Source organism: Sebastes fasciatus, chromosome 21 (genome assembly GCF_043250625.1).
Source record: "Sebastes fasciatus isolate fSebFas1 chromosome 21, fSebFas1.pri, whole genome shotgun sequence".
Taxonomy (NCBI): Eukaryota; Metazoa; Chordata; class Actinopteri; order Perciformes; family Sebastidae; genus Sebastes; species Sebastes fasciatus.
The window spans coordinates 13,687,734-13,712,923 of NC_133815.1; the positions used below are offsets into that span (position 1 = coordinate 13,687,734).

The window sequence follows — 25,190 nt, forward strand, 5'->3', positions numbered from 1 at the left end:
ATGTGTCAAAAGAAAACAGACGGGTAATTAATAACACACACATACAGCTCTCATTTCACCCTTACACGTTTTCCCTCTGTGAACTGCATGGCACCGCCTGCTTATCAGTAGACTGTTTGATCACACGGGTGTGTGACAATATGTGATGTTACACTTGGCAAAGTGCTGAAAACAGTATCAGCTAGACACCAGATACACTTGGCGTTTGTGCTGTTTTATGATATAGCACATAATATGGATTAGGAGCGGATGTACTGAACAGGATTTGAACGTAGTGACCCACTTCATTGTGCTAATGTACTGTATTCCCGCTGGGAAATGTCAACAGGATCTTTCTGTTGTTAGTCAGTGTTATTTTAGGATATCACACATGCGAGCACACGCTCCCATGCACGCAACCTGTTCCAGTTCAGTGGCTCTATGCTTGGCATCTCCCTCAAAAACTCCCCTCTCATTGTTTGCATGGTGCTGTGTGATCAATGTAGCGTCGGACCAGAGCTGCCCACACTGCAAGTTCCCCAGACACTAACCAGACGCTAATGAAAACATCTGAATCCCTGCCAAGGCCATTGGGTAGCGCACATACTGTACCTAATCACATGCTATTATTAACGCTTAAACGCACCCCGCTGATTGGGGCCACTGTGGAAAACCTGATAGCTCCAACTGGGGGTCCAAAGATGTCAAGGTGTAGGGTTCTTTTATTCAAACATGTGGCTTGCAGCACATTTCGCCTCCCTTGTTATTCAGCCCTCATTAGTTTTCTCAGCCCTGCAGCAGCATTTTTTCTCTAGCAGTTAACATGGACAGAATTCAGCTAAATGCAAAAAGATTTTCCTGGAAGGTCCTGGTTCACCAAAGTATCAATTTTCTAGTCAGTAGGAGTTAGTGATGGTATGTGCCTTGAGGGAAAAACAACTTAGCACTTACTCATTATACATATCACTCTACTAAAAAACATAATTACATAATTACTCAGCAGCAAAAGTAATTATTTCAACAAGTGTAGGATTAGAAAATTAGACATTATAATATAAGATAAGAAAAGCCTTTATTGTGTTGCGGAAGATTTCTTTAGTCAATTAACGTCATTTTTGAATACTTTTTTCCTGCTGAATGACTTATTTCCAAGAAACTTGTGAGCACATCTCTGATAAACACAATATTTAAAGTGGTGCTTTTGTGATTTCTTTGTGGAGAAACTCAGTTTTACAGATCTGTCGATTAAATCAACGAATCCATTAGTTGACAAAATCATATGTATTAGTCGACTAAGAATTTCTTTGGTCAAGGACAGCCCTAGAAGTAAGTACAAATAGATTGAGAAAAATATATAGAATAAATATTTTTGTTAATGTATTGTATTTATATGTAAGCACAAGAGTAATGTCGTGCAAACTACAACGTAGTTAAACAAGCATCCAGACTACATTCTTATTTACTAAGCATCAACATTGCTTAACCGTGCTTACCGTTAAGACACGGTTAGCACACAGCTCTCCAGAAGTCCCGTCCTCACAGGGAAGCTTTGGGGCTCACAATGAAAATACAACAAACAGAAGCACATGGCTAATTGTTATGCAGAATGACGTCCCTGGACTTTCCAGGTTACAATATTTGTTTCCCTAAGGCAAAGACCTGCCCTACTCTGCCTCTGATTGGCTTACCCTGATATTCTTTCCTTAACCCTAACCAGTCTCTCTCCTCATGCCTAAACCTAACCAACCCAACCAACGAAGGCAGTTAAGTACTAGCTAGGCTGTCCATCTGTTATAGGATATTGTTAATGTGATATCTCAAAAAGTTATGGACAGATTTTAACATGAGGCGAGGATGATGGTGAGGGAACGTATAGGGCTGACCCCACCTCACTATACCTCCAGCTCCTGTGCCAAGCTAGCACTTCCCGGACCAGTCTATTCACTGGACCAAGCTGATATCAACCCCTCCAACAAAAAAGCGAACAAGTCAACACCCAAATTGTCAAAGTAGTAAAGGTTACTTGAACTAGTAATCACATTACTGTAACATGGTACTAAGTAATGTGTTACTGCACTAACACTGCCTGGGGCAACACTTAACATTTACATTTCTTACTCTGAAACTATGTATTAGCAATTCACCCTTCTTCCCTTGGCGTCACTATGCACCTAATTACTTTTTCTGCACCCAGGGGATTGCATGTATTAGAGATGATGTTTGTTTTTGCTCCCCCCCAAAAAAAAAAATTCCCGCAACTTCATCTCACAAGGCCTAGCTCACATAAAATAAAGGTCAGGACGTATCCACAATGACATGGGTATCTACACTCAGATCTCTCAGAAGTGGTTTCTTTCCCCGGAATATATATTCACGACGTGCTACACAGTACCAATTCCTTGATTGCATCTACAGCATGTCAATGGCATAACCACGCCAGCCACCGCCGGTCTTTTTGAAAGTCCTATTTCAGAACATCTCTGTTGGGAAGTGATTGTTGTTTCGGTTCACACTGAGTTCACATCGGCCTGTGTGCAGTTTGGCTCATCCGAGATATCTTTTTTGTTGTTTTTCCCTCATCAAACTCTGCTGTTCTCACCCTGCCGCTACTTTTCTCTCCACTACTTCAGATAACACCCGCCTTCCTCTTTGTGACCAAATCTTCTCTTCCCCCCCCCCCCTCCTCTTTCTCTTCCAGATTACGGTACTATCAGGAAAGTGCTTTCCCCTCTCAATCAGTCCACGGGGAGCTGCCTGTTGGAGGAGATCGAATTGTTCCCGCCCAGGAAGAGGCAACCGATACGAAGCCTGCTGATCCTGCACAGCCGCAGCGAGCTTTATGTGGGTGTGAGAGACCAGGTCATCAAGATCCCGCTCAAGAGATGCAGCTACCACAAGAGCAGAGAGTGAGTACATGCACCAACCGGCACCATTAATCTCAATGAGAACTGTCAAAAGCAAATATGTACACAACAAAGTTCTAAAGCTCCATCTTTTCATGAGATGCTCTTTATCTGAGAGGGCCAGGCCTCTGTGTGTTGGTCAGGCTGAGATTTAAAACCCTGTAAATCAGCTTTTGTCAGCCACTGGAGGTGCCTATACGACTGCCCTCTGTCTGTCTCGCTGTCTTCCTCTCGTCATCGAACCGTGCGTCTTCCGCTTCGCACGCGCAGTTCTGTTGCAGCCGCGCGTGCGTTTAGCAGATATATTGAGTTTCTGTCTGTCTGGAAGACGCTCCGTCAAAGGCGTTAAATATTGGCGAAGAAAAACCCGAGACAGAGCCCAGGGTGTCGAGACTCACCACAAGATTGGGATCCCATCCATCATCGCACGCCGAAAAGGAGTCATACCTGCATTCCTTATCTCCCACACAATGAGCTGTTATTGGAATACACAGAGGAGTTAAGGCTTCGTATTACAAGCTGTGGTTCGGTGATATATGCCGCAGCCATTATAGCACTTCATCACCCCTTGCACGCTTTTTTTTTTTTTTTTTAAGAGAGTCAGAAAACAACAAAACAGACTAAAGAAACCATGCCCACAGACTGGCAGTGCAGCGAGGGTTCATCACTGACATTTCTTTGAGGTTTACCTGTTTGAAATTTTAGAATGGTGCCTCTCTGCTCGGCTGTGTGTGCTGCGTGGCTCACTGATGGGTGGTGCGCAATCTGCAAGGCCCTTAAGGCCCCCTGAAAGACAAGTATTATCTTGTTCCTTCTCCCTTTCATTCTGTGCTGCTGTCGTCACCCCTTATATCCTTGTCCGTACAGACACAGTCCATAACTCTCTCTCTCTCTGCTTTTTGTTAGCCAACCAGACGCTACGTCAGCCGCCTTGGGTGTCCGTTAATAGTGTGTGCAAGGAGGCCGGAGTGTGTGCCTTTCTGCATTTTCACATGAACCGAGGATTCTTGTGTCCTCGCACTGGTGTTTGCATCTGCGCCCGGTTCATTGTTATGAAACCCACGGATGACTTTGGTTACATTTCGCCGTTAGGCTCCATTGATGCTTGTGGCTCAGAGATATGTCGTTGCGCTGTCACCGCCCGACTCGTATTTGCATAAAAAGAGTAACATCAGGCATTTTATTGCACTCGATAAACCACCTGAAGCAGATACGGCAAAGACAGACCCAGCTATCTTTGCTATACAATATCCTCACAGACTGCGAGTCTTTGTTGAGCTGATTTGAGTCAGAAATGTGTGTATGCGGACACAAAACTATAATCCTGGCTGCAGATTACCTGCGAAATCAGTCAGCACATTGTGTTAAGACGTGATTTTAGGATGCCGGTGCAATGTAAGCATTGTGGAGCATCGCAATGCTCTTATTAACATTTTTCTCCTGCCTTTCTTATCTCGTTCCTCTTCTCTGTCACTTGAGGAGCTTTTCTCTTCCCTCTCTTCTATGTTAATTTGCTCTTTCTACACCTCTACACTTCCCTCTTCTTCCCTGTATCTCCTTCTCTGCTTTGCCACTCTCTCCCGTCTTATCTCTCCCGTTTCCTTTTATTTTTTTCCATCCATCATTTCTCCCACCACCTTATCTTCCAGCTTTCTCCATAATCTCCCTGCTAGATTTCACGTCCTGTCACAATGCAGAGCAATCTGTATTCACATGACTGCTTAATAAAAGCCCATTAAAAAGTTTATTATTGTCCTTTCAGAGCCTGTGTGGGGGCCAGAGACCCGTACTGTGGTTGGGACCTGTTGCTGAAGAAATGCACCACACTGGAGGAAAGTGTCAGGATGAGCCAATGGGAGCAGAGCATCACAAAATGCCCCGTGAGTATCACTGAGCTGCTTCCTGATACCTCATTGTAGTTCACTACATTGTTACTCACTTCCTTTGCTGTCTCTACTTTGAAAAGTTGGTAGAAGACACAATTATCCTCACTCGGCCTTCATGGTCGCTCTCCCCTCCGCATGTATACTCGCATTCATCGTCACTCCTCTCCTTTGAAGGCTCCAGCCTGCTCTGTATTCTCTCCATGCGCTCACAACTTACAAGCAACATCCCCTAAAACCAGCCTGAGAAACATATCTTCGCCCAAGAAAGACGTCTCGGGGCCGAACAACTCGACTTTAAGGGAGCGCCGCGTACCACCGGGAATGATCTAGAGCGCCGCCTCGATCATTCACCTCTGACTGCTTGTTCATTAGCAAAACAGCTCTTCCATTTATTTTAACGCGCGCCACATTTTGGAGCGGTATTAGAGGGGCGGTAAGCCTATCAATTCCAGCATGTCTCTTCTTCTTTTTTTTTCTCATCGTTTCACAGACATCATTTTCAAGCCAGTCACAGCGGAGAGTGCTGTGTGCCTCCGTGCCCTTTTATGTGGCTTCATGTTCAGAGGAATATTTGGCAGTCAAGCCACTGAGCACCCAGTGGCATCTGTCAGCCGAGCTCTGGCAGAAACTTGGCTTACACTGCATTCAGATATATAACATGGACGCACACAATCATGCATACATATGTGCATAAACAGACACGTTCTAATTTTGCCACGTAATTTTTTCCTTATGCTGGAGGCTACAACTCCATCATTCAATTAGTCATTACTACATCAAACCATAGACTGTAAATATAGATGGACGACACGTCTTCCTCTTCCTCCCACTGTACAAAAGTGAAGCCAAAATATCCAGGATAAGGGAGCTGCCATCTTGAGAGTTTTCACGTCATTCGGAGCCAGAGTCTGCACAGTATAGTGATCGGGGCTGGAGCCGCGATATCGAGGTCCCGCCCACACACCCACCTGAGCCAATCACAAGCCGAGCACGGCATGAGCCACGTAGCTGCTACATTAGCACCACGGTAGCTGTTTAGCTAGAAAGACACAACAACTAACCATAATATCTCAAATTGACACATGTTCTATTACACAGACTCGTGACGGTTATGGAAAGTTAAAATTACATCTTCTCTCGAGCCTCCGGCCGCAAGACTACTTCACTCAGAGCAGCTGTCAATCACAACTGTCAATCATGACGTCTCACCCCCTTTTAATAGCATCAAATAACTAATTAAAACAACTTATCAGATGAATGAACACTTAGAACATACATCAGCATGATAAAAACTACCTAAAATGACTGAAACCATCTTCGGGAAAAATGTATTTGAAGTGTACTTTGCCTTTTTAGTTAGGCCCATGTCCCATCCGCTAACACAGCGGAGGCGGGACTTATGACCTATAGTGCAGCCAGCCACTCAAGATGTTTTGGCTTCACTTTTGGGGAGCTGTCCTGTCGTCCATCTTTATACAGTCTATACATCAAACTTATAGTACATATTTTAAAGGAATAGTTCAACATTTTGGGAAATGTGCTTATTTGCCCTCTTGCCAAAGGTTAGATGAGATCGATACCACTCTCATGTCTGTACGATAAATATGAAGCTGGAACCAGACAGTTAGCTTAGCGTAGCATAAAGACTGGAAACAAGGGGAACCAGTTAGCCTGGCTCTGTTCAAAGATAAAAGACTACCAGCTCTTATAAAGCTCACTAATTAACAGCTTCCTGGCCACTGCTCATATAAAGCATCACATAAAACATGTCATTTTTACACACAGTTTCTGTTCGGAGTAAACAAAACACAATTAAGACTTGTGTTAATTAGTGAGCTTTAGAGGCGCTGGCAGGTGTTTCACCCTGTTTTCCAGTCTTTATGCTAAGATAACTGTCTCTAACCTGTTACTTTAAATGCAGGATTTGATTAAAGATAATATCCATGTTTCCAGCTGCAGTGTAGCCACCAATCCTTTAGTTTTGATGTATTTTCACTTGGCCACATACCGCTGCCCACACCAGTATTGGAATATGTATTTACTCACTTAAACCTTGGTCTAACCAGATCCAATCCATTTAGAGTGAGTATGAATTACCTTTGGCAGTAATCGCTTTGTATTCTGACAGAGATAAATGGCTTTACAATAGGGCTTGTGAAGCCAGACCAGAACGGGAAAATTGTCTGCTTCAAAACACGTCGATGCCGAGACGTTAAAACTGAAAAACAAGGAAGTTGTCTTTTATCACAGTTAGTGTTTCACTCCCGTTGAGTCCATTAACAGTTTTGAAAACGGTTAAACTGGCTGAATGTCTGTGTTGCTTTCCCCTGCAAAGTGGAAGTGTGGAGCTGGAGGCCAGTCAAGGTTTTGCACACACACACACACACACACACACACTAACAAGTTGTGTAGGCAGAGACGGGAGATATGCTTTACCAACTTATTCACAAACGCCATCTGGCACCACAGTCTATATGGAAACACGTAGAAATAGTAGTTTCAAAGTAGTTGTAGGGAAGGTAGCTGCTGTTCTGTGTGTTTCCACTCAAGTAAAATGGAAATTTCTCCTCAATAAATGTTTTTGTAAGGAACCCACTTTGCCTAAAAGTAATTTTAATTAATCAACCCCCACTCTAAAAACACGATTCTTTAGAATAAAAAGGAGACAGCTGTTGTAATTTCAGCCTGCAAAAAAGAAATTACTTTTACCCTCATAAGCCGCATAAAACATGAGTGCTTTTCATCATCCTTCAGACTTCATCTATCAGCCTGTTTCTGGTGCCTTTTCATTTCTGTTTTCCCATTTTAATGAAAGAAATTACCCATGTACTTTTCACACCAGTAAAATAAAAGAATTATTTAAATGTTTATATTTATTTTTATTTATTTTTCTAGGGATAAATAACACACGTACCATACCATTTATAGTCTCAGCTGTTAATGATTCGTGACAGAGATGCAAGATATTGTGTGTCTTTTTCTAGTTGTTTGCTTTTTAGGCAGCCCATTAAAGCCAAGCGTCTTCCCATTTAGGCACACGGCAGAGTTCAATTACCAAAAAGAGCGCAGGGCAGACATTATTTCCGCTTCTGCCAAAGCAGCTGATGATCACGCTCTCGTTTTTCCCCGTATGAAATTGTTCTTTGCATTTTTAAATCACCCTGAAATGTAGCAGCGACATGGCTCATATCATCTGCAGCTCTGGTGCGTTTTCGTATTTAGCTCGTGTGCCCAGGACATCACTTGTAATTCATGGCTCCTGTAATATCTGAGCCTTCCTGTTTCATTCTGTTTTGCCTCAGATATCTATTTATGCCGCCACTTTTATTTCCTCACATTTCCGTCCTTTGAATGTGTCCATTCAAAGCTTTCATTTGCCTTTCCCAATCTCTCTTATTGCTGTTTTGAAATCTCATCGTATCCTGAGACAATTTTCATACATCTTCCTCGCATTTACAGCACAGTTTTGTTCGCCCAATTTTGGATGTGCTCTAGATGATGTCATGCAGTTATTTTTGCATCTATTTGAGGGAAATTGATTTCTGTTTGCATCCACCGTAGCCGTGGGGCTGTGTTTCCCAGAGCGATACATTCCTGATAGAATCAGTCTAATGCGATGACCAGTTTCTGAGAAAAGCCATTACTCTCAAATGTTTTATTTTTGTCTCATTGCTAACAGATCCGTAATGTGACTGTTGATGGAAGCTTTGGCGCCTGGTCAGGCTGGTCCACGTGTAGTCACAATGATGGCGGCAGCGCGGGGTCCTGTCTGTGTCGGACGCGAGCCTGTGACAGCCCCGCCCCTCAGTGTGGAGGCCAGCATTGCTACGGCATCAGCGTTGAGGTCGCAAACTGCTCCAGGTACAGTTTTTGATGATACACCGGCACACATCTGTAAATCTTCCTTCTCTTTGTCAACCGTCTATGAATATGTATGTACCTCCAAGTGACAGAGAGGTTGGGGGAAGGATGTAAAAATGTGTTAATTAATTCCCTGCGTCCTCACTCCTACTCCATCAGAAAATCAGATTCACCTCTAATTTGACTCCGTTTTGTTCACACAGAAATATAAATAACAGCTACTGCAGGGACAAGGACAACAAGGCTAGACATAAAAATTGATGGACAGGACTGTCTATTCAATCCATACACAGTGAATTGTTCATTGTTGCAGTTATTTGGGTGTATTCGAGCCAAGTGTTGATTGGTGTTGTCTCAGATTTAAAATTAACTGAGATGCTGCTGCTGCTGTGCATCAAACACATCGTTGCGTACGTGTGAGTTGATGCTGACGGAAGCAGCTAAGGATTATCTTTGTTGTTAATTAATTTATCTTTTTTTTAACAATAAATTAATCTTTCCGTCTAATTAATAGCTGAAAGTAGTCACCAGAGCCCAAATTAAATATTCCAAAATGTTTTATCTGACTAGCAGTAAAAAAAAAAAAAATTTATTAAATTTACAATGAAACAGAAACAGAAAAACGCAGCTAATCACCATAAATGAAAGCCGGAACACAAAAATGCTTTGCATATTTTCTTTATTCACTGTTAATTGTCTCCTACAAGGTAACATAAACAGAGATTCATGGGGCTTAATAGTTAATATCTCCTTGCTGTAGGCTTGTTGTTGTTTTTCTTCCAGCTACCATCACCTCTCCATCAGTAGCTAAAGTAGCTTAGACTGATGTTGTTCTTCTTGTCTCCATAGAAACGGAGCCTGGACCCCCTGGACTTCCTGGTCTCCCTGCAGCACCAGCTGCGGCATCGGCTTCCAGGTCCGTCAACGCTCCTGCAGCAACCCAACCCCTCGCCACGGCGGACGAGTGTGTGTGGGCCAGAACCGCGAGGAGAGGTATGACACACACACACACAAACACTTACATGATTAGACATTCGTTCACATGTACTAATTAAAGCAAATACATGTGTGTTTGTATTTCTGTGCATGTTTAAAAAAAAAAAAAAAAACCAGAAGAAAGCTATTTGCAATCAGTTAGGAAGCATGACTTTCACTGTGACTTTTCTTAATTTTCTTTCCTCACTTCTGTCCAACTTTGTGACAGCCAATTAAGGAAAGAGCGGGATAGGCCTGCTCTTGGGTAATTATCTGGCTTTCACACACGGGCCGAGTCCACGTTTTGAAGCTTTGGAGGCTTTGCCGTGGAATAATCGCCTTTTTAAAGATGTGTTTGGTGTTTGGTTTCTAAGCAACCTTCTAGGCCTGGTAAAAAAAAGATCTGTTTTTCAAGGAGAGGTATGCAAAGAAGCAACAAGAGGCATACAAAGCAGCCCAGGTACAACAGGTCAAGAGATGAATAATTTTAAAGTTAAAGTTTTTCTCTCAATTTGTTCTGGTTATCTCAAACTTTACTTCAGTGTTTGCCAAATCAAAATGACGACACTGGCTATTACATTACTTCAATTCCATCTTAACGGAGGGCTGTGTTTCTTAATGAACGGAGGCATTCTTCCTCTGTGTCACCAAGCGAGGCGTAATGCTGATGTTTTTCATCCAACTCCTACCGTTAACCAGAGGTGGAGGCAGAAAAAGTGCAAATAAATACAGTTCAGAGGGTACAGGGAGGCAGAGAGGAGAAATAAATTGTTACCAATCGTTACCACGGCAACAGATACAGCATTGTGACGGACACGTAATTGGATAAGGCCTTCAAGGATGAACCTTCTATTACATCCTTTTTTTTTACTCTTTTCTCTGCACTTTTTCATTTCCTCTAACCTCCCACTTTCCCTTTTCTCACTCACGGACGCTCCTGGTGGTGCCGTCCTTTTCTCAAGGACTGCTCCACCAGGAGCTCTGAGGAAAATATATGAAGTAACCAGCACAGCCCATTTACTCACGAACCACACCAAAAAAAGCGCTGGCTGGCACTAAAGACCGCAGGAGGCCAGAAGCAGGTTTTGCCACCCCCTCTTTCTTTCTTTCCGAGCTTTAATCTCCTTTGTTTCATCTCCCCTTCCTGCTCTCAGTATTTGCTCTGTTCAGCTATTTAAAACACCTTAGGCCAGTTAGGGGCCAGCTGTGAGGGCTGGAAAAGGATCTTTGTAAAGGAGGAGTGAGAGGAGAGGAGTTTTAGTGTATGTGTGCGCGTGAGAGAGAGAGCGAGAGAGAAAGACACATGGACAGCAAGACAGAGCGATAGGAAGAGAAAATGTGTTAACAGATGAATTATGCTGTGTCAGTTTGAGTCTGCCTGAGGGAGAAAACGATATAGATGATGTTTGTGTTCAATTTGAGCATATCCTGGTGCATGTATATCACCAATGTTTGCAAAAAAAACAGGGAAAACTTCTCATTGAGTGTTCAACCCGTGTAATGGTGTCCAAAAACTCCCACTACATCTGTTGTTTATAGTTGTCCATGTGTGAAATAGGTCTTCTGTACAAGCTTTAATCCGCACGGCATGAAAAAGGACTGGCACTTTATCAGCTTTTGCGCACCGAACGATTCTTTTAATGCCGTGAAAGACTTTTATTTTATGGGGCGCAGGCCTGCTTTCAGAGGTGTTATAGGCGTCTGCAATAAGCCTCACTACTCACTTTGTTCTTCCTCTTGAATACCCTGTTCGGATTAATGCACAAGACTTATGTTCAAACATGCATGCATATGGCGTGAGCTCATATGTACACGTATTTACAAAAACTAAACCTCTTCTTTCACCTCGTCTTTTTTTAGCCAACAGGCCGTACCCATTAGTTTGGACCTGATTGTTTGCAGCAGCCAGAGCCTTTAAAGATAAAGCGAATGTTCTGAAACCGGCCGAGCACGACAGCGCTATGGGCTTAAATCTGGATGGTTAATGCCTGCATTTATGAACCTTCTGTTGGTTATTTCCCTCTGCACACGCGGACACCGTCCGCACTGCTTACTCAGCCTATAGCGAGTAATTAGGGAGCGTTTTAGTCTGATCAGCTCTGTGTGTTATTAGAGTGAAGAGAAAAGGGATGAGATGGACTATGACCTGTCTGAAATGATTAAAGGATTATTTTGAAGCGCTAAATCTGCTTCGCATTGATCGCAGTAGTTTTTCATTGTGCTGTGGTGCAGCAGAGGTATTTAGGGTCTGCATGCAAGCCCATGTGAATGAATGAGTGTGTGTGTGGGTCTTTCTCCTTCTCTCAGGCTTTTGTAAGATTTGAAATCCACACTCCTCTTTCCCCCACTGTGTCATCCCACTACAAGCGTGCCGATTAGTAAAAGTGGGAAAAAGAACACACCGCTCTAAGGATTTTTACAACCAGGGTATACAGAATGTAGCTTCTGATTTGCCGTGAACAACAGTAGAGTATTTGGGAATGTAGTACAAAGGAAATACCCAGACTGAGCCTCTGGAGGAAGGGTATAAAGTTAAAGCTATTTTAGTACAAGAAGTTCCCTCAAAAGGCACTCGTGTGCCAAAAACACAACAAAATAGCAATAAAAGCAATTTTATCGTATGCGTAGAAGTTATAAAATAAATTATGTGGCTCTAATAAGGCTGGCAATCGTCTGTCGTCGTTGTATAATGAGGACTGAGTAATTAAGTATTTTAGATTTCGCAGTAATCCTGTCTTGTAAAACGATGTAATTACAGATGATGCATGCGTCTTTGTGTTATGCAAAATGCACGTCCATTAAGATTGGAGATGGAATTTATGGACATTTACACTGGCCATTACGCCATGAACAGAACTACAGCACAGACCCGTCCCTGGTGGCATGATTCAATCAGATGTGCTGGTTCACGGTGCACCGTGTTCTCTCTGCACTCCATGGCCACATTAAAGAGATATTTTTGGCTTCGTACAAGTGAAGTTTACATGCCTTTTCAGACATCCCTAACTTGTGGTGTGAACTCTTTGTAGCTATTTCCATTCAGCGGTGAGGTTTCAAGAGTGTGGTGACGTCTCCAGTGCCCTTCACATATAATTTTAGTGCTAGTAGCTATTCCATTTTTCCGCAGGCCACTCAAAAGACACTGTCACACATAATCCAGTTATATGTACCCAGTATAAGTTAAGCTCTATTGTCAAAGCTCGCAAACTAACTCATATATCTTCTGTCACAACTACAATACACAATCCAGTAATTACTTAAAGATGCACTTGTCATTTCTTTTAGAGTTCCCGGCTCGTCTTATTGAATAAAGTGTGTTCTTCTTTCCCAGGTACTGTAATGAAAACCTGCCCTGCCCGCCGCACGTGTACTGGTCGGCCTGGTCGGCATGGGAACGCTGCACCGTGCCCTGCGGCGGAGGCATCCAGTCACGACGCAGAACCTGTGAGAACGGCAACGACTGTCCCGGGTGTGGTCAGGTATGTCACACAAAACAATACTCCTCACATGCACCATCCTTATATCCGTCTTTCTCTCTGTCTATCCATTGTTTGGGAACCTCAGCCCGAGCCATTTGATGCGGCGAACACTCAGCGGTGATGAAATTGGAACATCTAACGCGACCAAATCCCCTGGCTATATTTACACAGTGGCAGCAGCCATCAGATTTATTATTACCAAGACATATTTAATACCACACACACGCAGTAATCACTCCACATATGAATAGGCTTATTTTCTGCCACAAAGCGTTCTCTCGAAGCTTCGGATGATGCAAGGAAGTGTTGAAATGTGAGCGTTTCTCCTTGTTGACAGAATTATGTTATGCTCGTGTTATTTCTGGTGCTATTTTCACACACAAACACACAACACTCCCTCATCCACAGTCCTGGTAAAAAAAATAAGCGAGAATGCGCATGATAGCTGTAGCTCATCGTGTCCCTCTTGGAGATGGATTAAAGAATGTGGGTCAGGGTCCTGTGGATGCATGGGATCCTTGAAGTGTTTGTTTGTGGGCTTTCTTTATCATTTTGGTAGAAAAAATGGTTTAGATTTAGGGTTTTGAATTTAAGTTTTAAAATCAGGATTATGCACATTTTGGTTCTGTATGTGCATTTATGTAAATATGTAAGTTTTCGCAATTTGTATGCATGTCGAGTAAATTATTGGACACAGGTACTCACGGTGTAAAATTAAAAGGATGTTAGATGAAATTTGTTTAAATATGCCAAATGCTGAAAAAGCATTCAGCGACCACATCGCATTTAGCTGAAAGAGAACGTCCCACAGGTTGTGTAATGACCCGTTGTGAAGCTAAATAACACAATGCCAGCATTATGAAACATCCCACACATAAGGCGCTGCAAGAGCACATATAGTATCTGATAATTGCCCATGACACATTAGTAGCCGCACAGCGCCCAAATGAAGAGACTGACCTCCCATTAAGAAGCAATTTAGCAGTCGGGTCATATCATTGAGGCTACGTCTCGCGCACACATTCCCATCAGGTGGCAGCTGTCTCATTTCTGTCATTGCGCTGCGGCCATTATCCTCACAGGGGCATCCTGGGAATGCAACGGCATTCCTGGAGTAGCTCGGTTCAGAAAAGGAAACTGATGACGAGCACGAGGGAATCTAAGCGCCTCGTCACTGCTGTCTCCAAAAGGGAAAGCTTGTCTTTGACTGTCTGTAGTTTTGATGTTTGAAGCTCAAGCTCACTGAGCGGTAGATGTTTGAGGTGGTTTTTATTGGCGTCAAGGGAGGGGAGAGTTTCGCACTGATTACAGACAAGTTAAATTCACAAACTTTCACCTTTTTTGTTTTGTTTTGTTCCCATGTCGACTCCTTGTCTTTGGCCATTGTGACATGGACTTAATTGGAGCCACCAGGGTTGTAATTACATGCAGATTTCAGAGACGCCTTCTCTTTTTTTTCTCGGGAGGACTTTATTTGGACAGCTTGGCTAACTTGTATTATAGCTGCATATTTACTCGGATCAAAGAAACATTTGCTGCCTTTCATTTACAGCTCTGATAAGGCGCTTAACGGCACAGCTGTCAATGTTTAACAATTGCTTCAATGCACTTAAAGCCCCCAAAAAGTAAAGTGTTGAAGACAGGAAACAACGTTTGAAACGGCGCGCACCTTTCCAATAAAGTTAGTTTTACGAATTTGTATTCAGCACTTGAAGATCAAGGAGGAGGGGAATACGTTCGTTTGATTTCTTCAAGGACCACCCCCCTAAAAAGAGTGAAAAGTGTGAAGGAGTTCGTTTTTTATGCGCCATCTGTCTGTGTTCTCTTCCCCCGGACAGATCCATGTTTAATTAAACAGAAGGAGACCACGCACACATAATCACACACACACACACACACACAGGTTGTAGCTTCTGTCATCACAGCTACTTTTTTAGACCAGACACCCTACTGAGACCTGAAAGAGATGAACACTGTGTACGTCTTAGACGTCGGAGCGCGTATGTACGTGTGTGCATTCATGTTTACCCGTCAGGATTGATATCGCCGCCGCAGCCACCTGTGATCAGCTCCCGGCCTTTGCCAGACATTAATCGACAGCGATGAGCTAACATCTGCTTGGTGTTTTTACAGGGATGTCAAGCAGAGAATTTGCAATAAATACTAAGTTTTGGAACTTATTTTGAAAAGTATCAGAGATGGAGTGAAGTTGGTGATAACAGTCATGGTCAACATGCTGTAAAGTGAATCGCTAAGCAAAAAAAATCTATTCAGTTGTTACTTTTTTGTGATTCTCTATTGATCCCTGAAGCAAAAAATATTCTACGCTTATACCACCTCTAGGCAGCGCAGAGTCCCATACAGAATAGCTCAAGTGGAGCTGAATTCAGGTCAAGGACACTTTCATTTAAACAAAAGTGTCTCTACTCACTATGCAACCCCTAAAAACAAAATGCTGCCACGTGCATGATTAAAAAAGCAAACTCTCTAGCTGCTTCATTTCCATGTAACCTGCTCTGAGTTTGCCCTGTGTGTCATTGACTTAAGCCCCAGCAGTCTTATCATCATGGAAGTATTTAGTCCTGAGGGTGCCTAGTTTTGCTGATGCAAAAGGCCACATGACTGCAACTTCATCAGTCTGAGTCCTGGTCCGTGCAGCGCCGCTCCCGTCTCTCTCGTTTCACTGTATCTGCATTACAGGTTTGAATCCCCCAGAGGAGCCAGCAAAATCTGGGCTGGAAATAAACAAGCGAGGCTCTGGTGGCCCAGCAGTAAAATACTGTACCACGACGAGTGCAGCGCTTAACCCCATCTTCTCTCGAAAACTCTGCTAAAGAAGAGGATGTGTTTCTGAGCTACTCAGCCTTGGATAAATTGGCAAATATCTTACCAAATAATGAAGCCGTGAGGCATTATTCATGAGAGGTTAGGTACTTGTGAAAGGAGGTTATTAATATAAACATTTTAGTTGCTGAGTTGTAGTGTTGCTAAGAGAATTCATTAAATGAAGCCTTTTGATGATGATCACACACGTTGACACCCTCATGCTGTTTATCAAGGCTGTCTGAGGAGCTGATTAGAAAAGGAATCATTGTTCAAGAGCATTAATGAGAAAGAAAGATGTCCATTTACTTTTATTATTAATGGTGCTGCAGTCAGCTTAGTTATCAGTCAAGGCCCTTTTTTGACCTCTAGAAGCAGGAAGGAACAGAGAAAGAACTTCCACAGACTACCTACATTATGCATCACAGCAAACATTTTTCAGCCCTCTTGCCAAGAAATGGGTCCAGGAGATACTGTAGTAGAACCGATAATATATTCATCAAATGGCATTAAAATACAGGTTATAAGCTACAAAACTTAAACTTTTTCCACAAAATTCCACAGCTAGATGTTTTTTCTGTGCTGTTATCAACTGCTCCAGTAATAAACCTTGGAACAAAACGTTAAGTAAAAGTTGCAAGCCTCTGCTAAATTTTTTTTTAAAATTTTACTTTCATAAATCTCCATTAAAGCCTCATGTTTTGCACTCTGCATGCCGACAAAGGACCAACCAGGGGCCGCTAAATACAGAGTGGTATGCCTCCACAGGTCGCTGATCTCTTGCTAGCTTGATACTTTTATTACTTTTTGATAGCCGAAATTCCACATTTATATTATCGCGTTTTTCAGAATTTCATTAAATGACGCATGGAGTTTGATTTAATCCAGAAACTAAAGTAGCAAGTAATTCCTTCTGAGTTTAACCAGCTAGGTCCTCCACACAGCACTTTCTCAACTTCGGAGGTTGGACAGAAGCGGTACGTTAATGTTGTTATTTTTCCTGAAGCCAATTTCACACAGACTACCGTCATCTGTCGGAGGAAGGGACTGCTGACTGTGATCAACGTAAATATTGACTTGAAACATTGACTACGTTGACATGCAAACCAATATTCCACTATTATTCGATTCGATTTGATACAGGCCTAGTAAACAGCATATTTTGTTTGGATATTCTGAATTAGGCCTTGGGGCATTTTCCGATTAAGACATATTATTTATATAGTTATATATTTAATTATATAGATATTATTTGGGTTTTAGGAGCACACTTTCATCATGTATACAGCGCATTCAGAATATGCGTCTCCACTTTTTTACGGCAGTTTGCAACACACGGCATCTTGCCTGTTTGGGGCCAGCTTTGTGCGTTGTACACAAACCAAGGTGGCGTCTAGAAGGTAACCCACAAATTGCAAAAACCATCACGCGAGAGTTTCATAATTTGTGGGTTACCTTCTAGACACGACCCAAACCAAATTGCCAACAGTTTGCCGAGATGCATGCCCAAACGAAAAGCCCACATTTCTGGTCAAAAGGAGAAACAAACCTACTTTTAAACAGTATGCTTGGATATCAACAGGTTTTGGATATGCGCAAATATAGCAACACCGGCCTTTTCAAGAAAGGTTGAAGGAATGAAAGAGGGCTGTGTTCACACGGTAAAACAGTCCGCCCCCGGTGACATTAATTGGAGTATGCTCGGTTGCATGTAAAGGGGAATATTTATTCATTTTCATTAGCAATGTAAACAGCTTAGTAGGAGTATTGTCTTTTTCGAAATAAGGGCAAAAACTGTAATATTTTGTGCATGTAAACGTATGGTGTTAATGAGTTAATTTGAACTCTAACATCACAGTAAAGGTGGCAGCAGAGTGCAACACATTAAATCAGCCGCTGATTATATATATTTGTATATTGCGATGTGACATTCACATCGTTCACATTCTTAATTGAATGTTATTAGATGTAAGAAAAACTTGCGCCAGAGGTCTTTAAGAAGATCTCATTCACTTCGGTATTTCCTTCTTTATACAGTAACGTTCATTGAATATTTCTCACATCCAAGGATCAAAAAGGAGCATTATTCTCAGCTGAGCAGCACATCTTGACTCTGCCTCTCACAGTTAAATAAGTCAAATACAGGCCATGCAGAACTGACGATGCACAGAGCCGCTTAATGACACCGAGAGCTGTTCTATTTACCTGCCAGTCGTGCAGCCAGACTGCCAAATGAAAGTTAAGTACCCGGTGTTTGTGTAGGCACTGGCAGACTGACGTGTGCGAACACACTGGTGTGTTTTTGTGTTGTTCGGCGTTCGGCGTTGTGTGCGTGCGTGCGTGTGTGCGCTGGTGTGTAGCCGGGAGACCTGCTCCTGGCCGACAGCAGGCTTCATTATGGAGTCAGACTGGTGGGGAGAGAGAGAGAGAGAGAGAGAGAGAAGTCAGAGTTTGACAAAGTGTGTTTTGGTCGGTGCTGCTAATTGAACTGATGTCTCATGGAGACTTGAGGAACATTAGGCCTTCGTCTCCGCGGACTCGACCACAATAGATAAAGATGTAGGCGCTTGGGAGGATTAGTCACTTTCCTATCTCACATCTGGACCGTTCACTTCAACATTAGGGTACAAGTGTGTATATGTAGGCATCCTTATATACTAATACACACACTCACTTTGTCTCTCTCACACACACACTCACAGCTCTCCCAGTCCAATAAGAAGCATAATGAGTGTAATGATGGTAGGAGGCTGGAGAGGCACGATTCCTTATTATTCACCTCCCACAGCTGGCCGGACACCACAGAGAGCCTTTTGTCCCTACACACACACACACATACACACACACACTCTCTTCCCTCCACACACAGAAGTAAATATATACAATGTATTTCACCCTCCACTCCACATTCATACATTCTTCAATACAAATACAGAGAGGCTGAGGGCTTATACTTCCCCAGCACTCAGACACCATTATTACACTCACACACACACACACACACACACTCTCTCTATTTCTTTTTTGCCCTTCTTCCTCCTCAACTTGTATCCCCTCAGCCTATAACACCTAAAAAAATAAGCAGAAAGGTCTGTGGATGGAGACAGAATGAGATAGGAGCTGCCTGAATCCATAACTCAGCCATGCATAAACTTATAAACATGCACGCGCTTCACACACTCGGTGCCAGTAAAGTCAAACTTTCACTCTATAGTCAACTTGACACATTCATACACACAGTCTTGCACATACACACACACACACACACACACACAAACAGCCCCGACAACCCACCTCCATACTGACCGACCAGGCGGCTTGTTTGTGTGAGGCAGTAAAATGCTATCAGGCGTCCTCCCACCACCCAGCTCTCCTGAGCTCCAGCCAGAAACACATTACGGTGCTGCCCATCTCTGAGCAGATGCCTGTTAAAGGTGTTGCACAGCATAAAATCGCTGCTCCCCATTTGCCGATAATGCATATCGCTGCTCTCGCCAGGGGGGGCCCCGGGTACGAGTCGAAATCAGCGGACTAATTGAATCCAATTTTGTGTTCCGCATGCCACTTGTCACATTCCACTGCTTTCCGCTATGTTTTTCGCTTTCGGTTAATTTCTCTGAAATTGAAATGCGAGCGTGGCAGAGTGAAGAGTACAGGAAGTCTTTGCTGTTTTTTGTTGTTGTTTTCTTGTAGTTTTATTACTTTGTTTCATTAGCTCATCATATCAACTGCGATGAAACATTTAAATGGCTCATTTTGATCAGCTTCTTTTTGCCTAACTGTGAATCAAAGTTTAATTACAGTATGGCTCCTTCGTTTTTTGTTCAGAGGCACATTTACATGGCCGACATGTAATATATGCCTAAGATGACCTATTCACTGCTCTGGCTCAGTGGATGTCATTTTAATGGAGTTAGTTTATTTGCTTGTGGGTGTATGTGTGTGTTGGGGTTTATGGGTTTTTATGGGGCAGAGCCATACTGATGTTTATTTCACATCCTCGGGTCCATTTTTTAATGCATTATTCAAAACATGTTATAAAAATCGCCGCTCAAAAAAGCAGGGGGGCTGTTTTTGTTTTTGTTATTATGCCAGTATTTTGTATTCACGTGCTCACCCACTATAACAAGGCTCTTTTATTGCAGGAAAAGACAATAAGCTGTCCACTGTCCTTCACCATTTGTTATTGGATGAAATAGTCCACAGCAGGGACTATAATATTTTTTTTCATATCATGGACCCCCAGGTGATACTGAGGACCGCCACCATATCTTCATGGCATTACGTCATACCATCCAAGTTTATACAATCACTTTATTAGCATTGCTACAAGCATACTTATTTATTATTGTTCAAATTGTATTTAATTTTCTAAATAAAAGTCTATAACTTAGTGATTGTCACAAATACTTACATCAAACAAACAAGCTTTTAACAAATGGCTATTATTTTTATTATTCAACTTTTGTTTAATTTTCAAAATAAAGGTCTAAAACCTGACGATTGTCGCAAATACTGTCATCAAACACACAACCTTCTAACAAATACCTATTCATTATTATTATTATTATTATTATTATTATGATTATTATTTATATTATTAAAATAAACTTTCTTGAATTTTCAAAATAAAAGTCAACAAACTGGCCATTCTAACAAATAAAAAAAAACTATAAAATAACTTTCATCAAAAACAGTCTTTGAAAGAAGCAGATTAATTTCCGCATAAATAAATATTTAAAGTGTAATGCTATTAGATTAGCTATGCTAATACCTGACAATTTGTACGTTCCATTGTAAGGGGTGACATGGAGGACATCTCCACTTCGCATCAGGTGGTTTCTGTGTGACTTGAGTTTTGAGCCGCTCAACCAAAGAGTTAATTTTAGAGGCCTGAAGAGATAAAAGTTTCCACTTCACAACAAAAAAATAGACAAAAAATAATGAATTGGGACCCCTTATAAGGTTGTTCCCCTCAACAAGCCACAGAGCTTTTTATATTTGTTCAGTCAGTGCGACATATTTGTTACATAAACACTGCCCACCTTGCTGTAAACTGCATATGCTTTAGCTGCAGTTGTTGTGGATGCCTTCGGAGACCTTGAATGAGGTTTAGCTTTAAACCCAGTAATTATCTCTTTAGCCCTCTGCATCGACACTAAGCCTCCGAGAGTGCAGGAAGAAACGCTTACCAGACAAGCCTCATTAAATATTTACTGTGTTTGGCCACCATCAACAACTCACACAACAAACACCCACAGATCATTTGCCTTTTTCCCCCCCATTCATGCCATGTGTTGCTATTTTTTTGTTGTTGCCGTAGGCGGCGGCGGGCGAGACGCTGAGGTTGACTCTTTTTTTTTTTTTGCTTCCTTTTTGTTATTGGCTGATAATCACAGATTGTGGGCCGGTTTTGTGATGCGTGATGATGTTAAATATTAATGTCTGGAGATGATTACTGCGCTAGATGGAGAGAGGCAGGAAGTGCGGTGGAGGTGACACCCTCATTCATCACGGAGCCCTGAACAGAATCTAAATCCTCCCTGTGTTTTTAACCTTGGTACCCCGGGGAAGAGAGGGAGAGGAGGAGACAGAAGCGAGGGCGGATGGGGAGAGACAGAGAGAGATGAAGCGGAGGCCACAGAGGGAAAAAGAAACAAGGAGAGGCAGAAAAGAGAGCTGACACAAAGCGAGTTATGAGCAGTGTGTGAGAAAGAGGGCGAGAGAAACATAAAGATAGATGGATGGATGGAGAGTGAGACCAAGGGAGAGCATAAAAGAGGAGGTGTACTGTATAATGTATAGCGCTCCTCTCCTCAGCTGACCTGTCAGCCGATCCTATGTGACAGGTTGACGGATTGCAGAAAGGAACTCTTATCTTATTTTGTCAAGGTCTGGCAGTCACTCAAGGCCTATTCAGCATAAATAAACAAGCAGTGAGGAAAAATGGCAGCCGTCTCACCTTCTATCCTGCAGTGTCATTTTCTCCAGACGTATCCACCTCCTTATTTATTTAGCTGGGAACAAAAGGGGTCTGGACTGCCTATTACCCACCTATTATCTTCTTGAATCATATCATCACATATAGCACCACAGATTTTTTTTCAGCTACTGCTCCAAATAGAAGTTGGTTGGGAGAGGCAAGATATATACTTATGGCACCTCTGAATGAGACTCACACATCATAATGTTGGAGCGGCAGTGCTGTGTTTTTCATTTTTATTGGCCTCAGCTCTCAAAGCCAGATGCAGAGGGGAGAAAGGGTTGCCATTATTTGCCTTCTTTTGGCTCCTTCTCTATCACCCCTCCTTCTCTCCTCCATCCTTTCCCCTTGCTTATGAATTAAACTTGACGAATGACCTTTTCTGCCTGGCTTGTTTGCCTCTTGCCATGTTCAGCAAGTGGACTAAGGGGAATGTATCCTTAGTCAGTGCGTGCAGGCAGAATGACAGGTATGTTGGGGGCCAGGCGAACATCGCTTGGTTGGCTTGTAAAGGGCTGTTTTGGGGGGACGAGTTGCAGCATACAGTACGGTAAACCAGCCAGAACTGGAATCAAGAGGCTTTCAAGGATGAATGATGGTGATGAAAGCTTTGAAAAGGCTGTTTATTTCCTCATAAAACACGCTGTTTAATTTCATATTAGTCACTGCTGAGAATTTCAAAAAGCCATTGTCCTGTCCATTATTATGCTTGGGAAATACACCACATATTTCTGTCTGAGCTTGTCATGTTTAATTATTGCTTTAATGATTTGCGATTATCTCTTCCTACGCGGGCAAATGCCTGCGAACGTGCTTTCCATGAAATAACTGACTGACTGTTATCGGGCCATTAAATAGGAGTTATCAGTCGCTATAAGCACCATAGATGTGGGTCAATAGGGGCCATGTTCTAACATGTTGTAAAACTGAATGAAATGTCATGTTTTAAACACAAACAAAAAGGCTTCTTTGAGTTTAGGCAACAAAACTACAACTTATTTAGGTTTAGGTAAAAAAAAAAAAAAAAAAGTGAAATGGACTGTTTGTAACTTTTTAAGCGTATAAATGTACCGGGTCGGGACACATGCGCGCTCGCATATGCGCGTTCGCGTGTGGCCGCTGCCTCTCCTCCTCTGCCTGCTCGCCTTCACTCAGACAGCGCGCGCGTTCTCGCTCAGTCCACACTGCAGAAGAGTTAGTTTAGCTCTGAGAATATCTAGTGACGTTTGGGCAGAAATAAATGCTGCAGCTCCTCCGGACAAGACACGAGGTTTCTCGTGTCTTGTGAAGTGACGGAGCTCTACAGAGAGACACGTTGTAGTCTCGTTACCGACCGGGTGACGGTGTCTCCCTGCTCTCTCCGGCTGCGGGCGGAGAGAGCAGGGAGACACGCTGTAGAGCCCCGCTGCCTCAGCCTGCGCTGAGGCAGGAAAAGCCAACACTAAGATCAGATCTAAATCATGTTCATGGAGTGACCTTCGTCTGGTCAGCTAACATTACTGCCAAGCAGGTTAAATATAGAGTGATATTGTGGTTTTAGCTGACGTGTGTCGCCTCACTGTGTTGAGCGATGCTCGTTCATGTCTATTTAGAGCGATCAAGCGCGAAAGTCAACCTGACTTTCGTTGATTTCACGGCCACAGGTGTCGCTGTTAACAAGCATTTCTGAAAGTTACAAATAGTCCCTTTAAGTTTAGGGAAAAACGTCTTTGGGGTTAAAATAACTACAAACACAACTACACATTGTTGGTTTCACACAGGATACAAACTCCGGTCTCCTGGGGGAAAGTCCTGTGTTTTGTTTCCCTTCCATTGTCCCTGACCTCCACCCCTTATGGAGTTTCACTCTGTCTAAACTATAGCACCTGACTTCCTCTTATGCTTCTGTCATAATTACTACGGTCGCTAGAGGTCGCTGTCATCTTTTTCCATACCTTCTTTCGGTGATCTACCATGTGAATAGATGATAAAACATACTAGTGGGTGTAGTAGGCCCCTATTGACCCACATTTATGGGGCTTATAGCGACTGATAACGCCATCCTGTCTAATTTGCTGAAATAACAGTTAATTGCAGCTAAATGTTGTCCGTCTCTGTGATTTGCAGGAGTACCAGTCGTGCAACACCCTGCCGTGTCCCGACCTGAAGAAGACGACGCCCTGGACCCCCTGGACGCCCGTCAACATCTCCGACAACGGCGGGCACTACGAGCAGCGCTTCCGCTACACCTGCAAAGCTCGAATCCCAGATCCCAGCCTGCTGGAGGTGGGCCGGCAGAGGATCGAGATGCGCTACTGCTCCAGCGACGGATCCACCGGCTGCTCCACTGACGGTGAGTGCAAGAGTGCAGGAGACAGGTGGTCTCCATCCAGCTATCTCAGCCTCTGGATGTTTCTGTTATCTCACTCCAACTGGCTTTCTGTGTCTCTGCAGGCTAGTTATTGGCCTCCCCGCCTCGGGCCATTCCTTCTTTCTGTCTGTTGTTCATTAGATCTTTCTTTCCCTGGCAAACTTTCCCCCCTCTCTGTCCTGCAAAAAGTTGAACGAGCGCTATCTTAATCAGCTCTCGCGTTTATGGACTTTATCAGAGGATCAAAGCGTCAGACATGTTAATGAACTTCCAATCCGCAAAGCCGATCAGCAAGTTCACAACTAATTTTAGCTCTCTTTCACACTCATAAACGCAGATGCAATTATAGTCTCGCAAAGAAGCACAAACACACACACTTTATCCATCATCCCAGCTATTCCCTCCTGCCTTGGTCGGTGCACCACACAGTCTCAGTCAGCCACACCCCTGGTGAATTAAACGCTGTAAACGTTTGTACAAGCCGGTTGCTAATTGACAAGTTGTTTATGTTGTCAGTGGAAGGATCCATATTAGAGGGCAGAGAGGCGGGGTGGCACCACACCAAAGCAAAGAGGCTTCACATGCAGCAGTTAGAGTTTGTTTATGGCTCTTTGCTTCAGAGGGAAAAGCAGATTTTTTTTAAGGCTTTAGAGTCAGCACCTGGCTCCGATGCCGCGACTTTGACTTCCTCTATGTCTCTGGGTGGTCTGTTGCAACGCCTCTCACACGCCACATGCTGCGGTAATCACAGAGGATAGCCCTAATGTGCAATATCAGTGGGGTTTTCTCTCTTTTGATCTCTTCCTCATTTCTGATTATTAATCTCCGTCGTTCCTCCGGTGCTGTCGCTGGTACAAGTCATTCTCCTCACACTTTGAAGCCGACGCTTAAACGTTCCTGAAGGTTTTTTTTTTTTTAATAAGCGCCGGCAGGAACAGAGGAAACCTGACT

At 43.1% G+C, this 25,190-nt stretch overlaps 1 protein-coding gene across 3 annotated transcripts in view; it reads left to right on the plus strand.

Annotated features, from left to right (window-relative positions):
• Positions 1 to 25,190, plus strand: part of sema5a (sema domain, seven thrombospondin repeats (type 1 and type 1-like), transmembrane domain (TM) and short cytoplasmic domain, (semaphorin) 5A) — a 136,684-nt gene that overhangs the window by 82,294 nt on the left and 29,200 nt on the right. For all 3 annotated transcript variants that reach the window (XR_012592250.1, XM_074622604.1, XM_074622603.1), the window contains exons 11-16: positions 2,678 to 2,885; positions 4,645 to 4,762; positions 8,448 to 8,629; positions 9,479 to 9,622; positions 12,936 to 13,083; positions 23,996 to 24,221. Coding sequence is in view for 2 of the 3 variants with exons in the window: in XM_074622604.1 (XP_074478705.1) it covers positions 2,678 to 2,885; positions 4,645 to 4,762; positions 8,448 to 8,629; positions 9,479 to 9,622; positions 12,936 to 13,083; positions 23,996 to 24,221 (1,026 nt within the window). In the remaining variant the exon portion in view is untranslated. The remainder of the gene's footprint in view (positions 1 to 2,677; positions 2,886 to 4,644; positions 4,763 to 8,447; positions 8,630 to 9,478; positions 9,623 to 12,935; positions 13,084 to 23,995; positions 24,222 to 25,190) is intronic.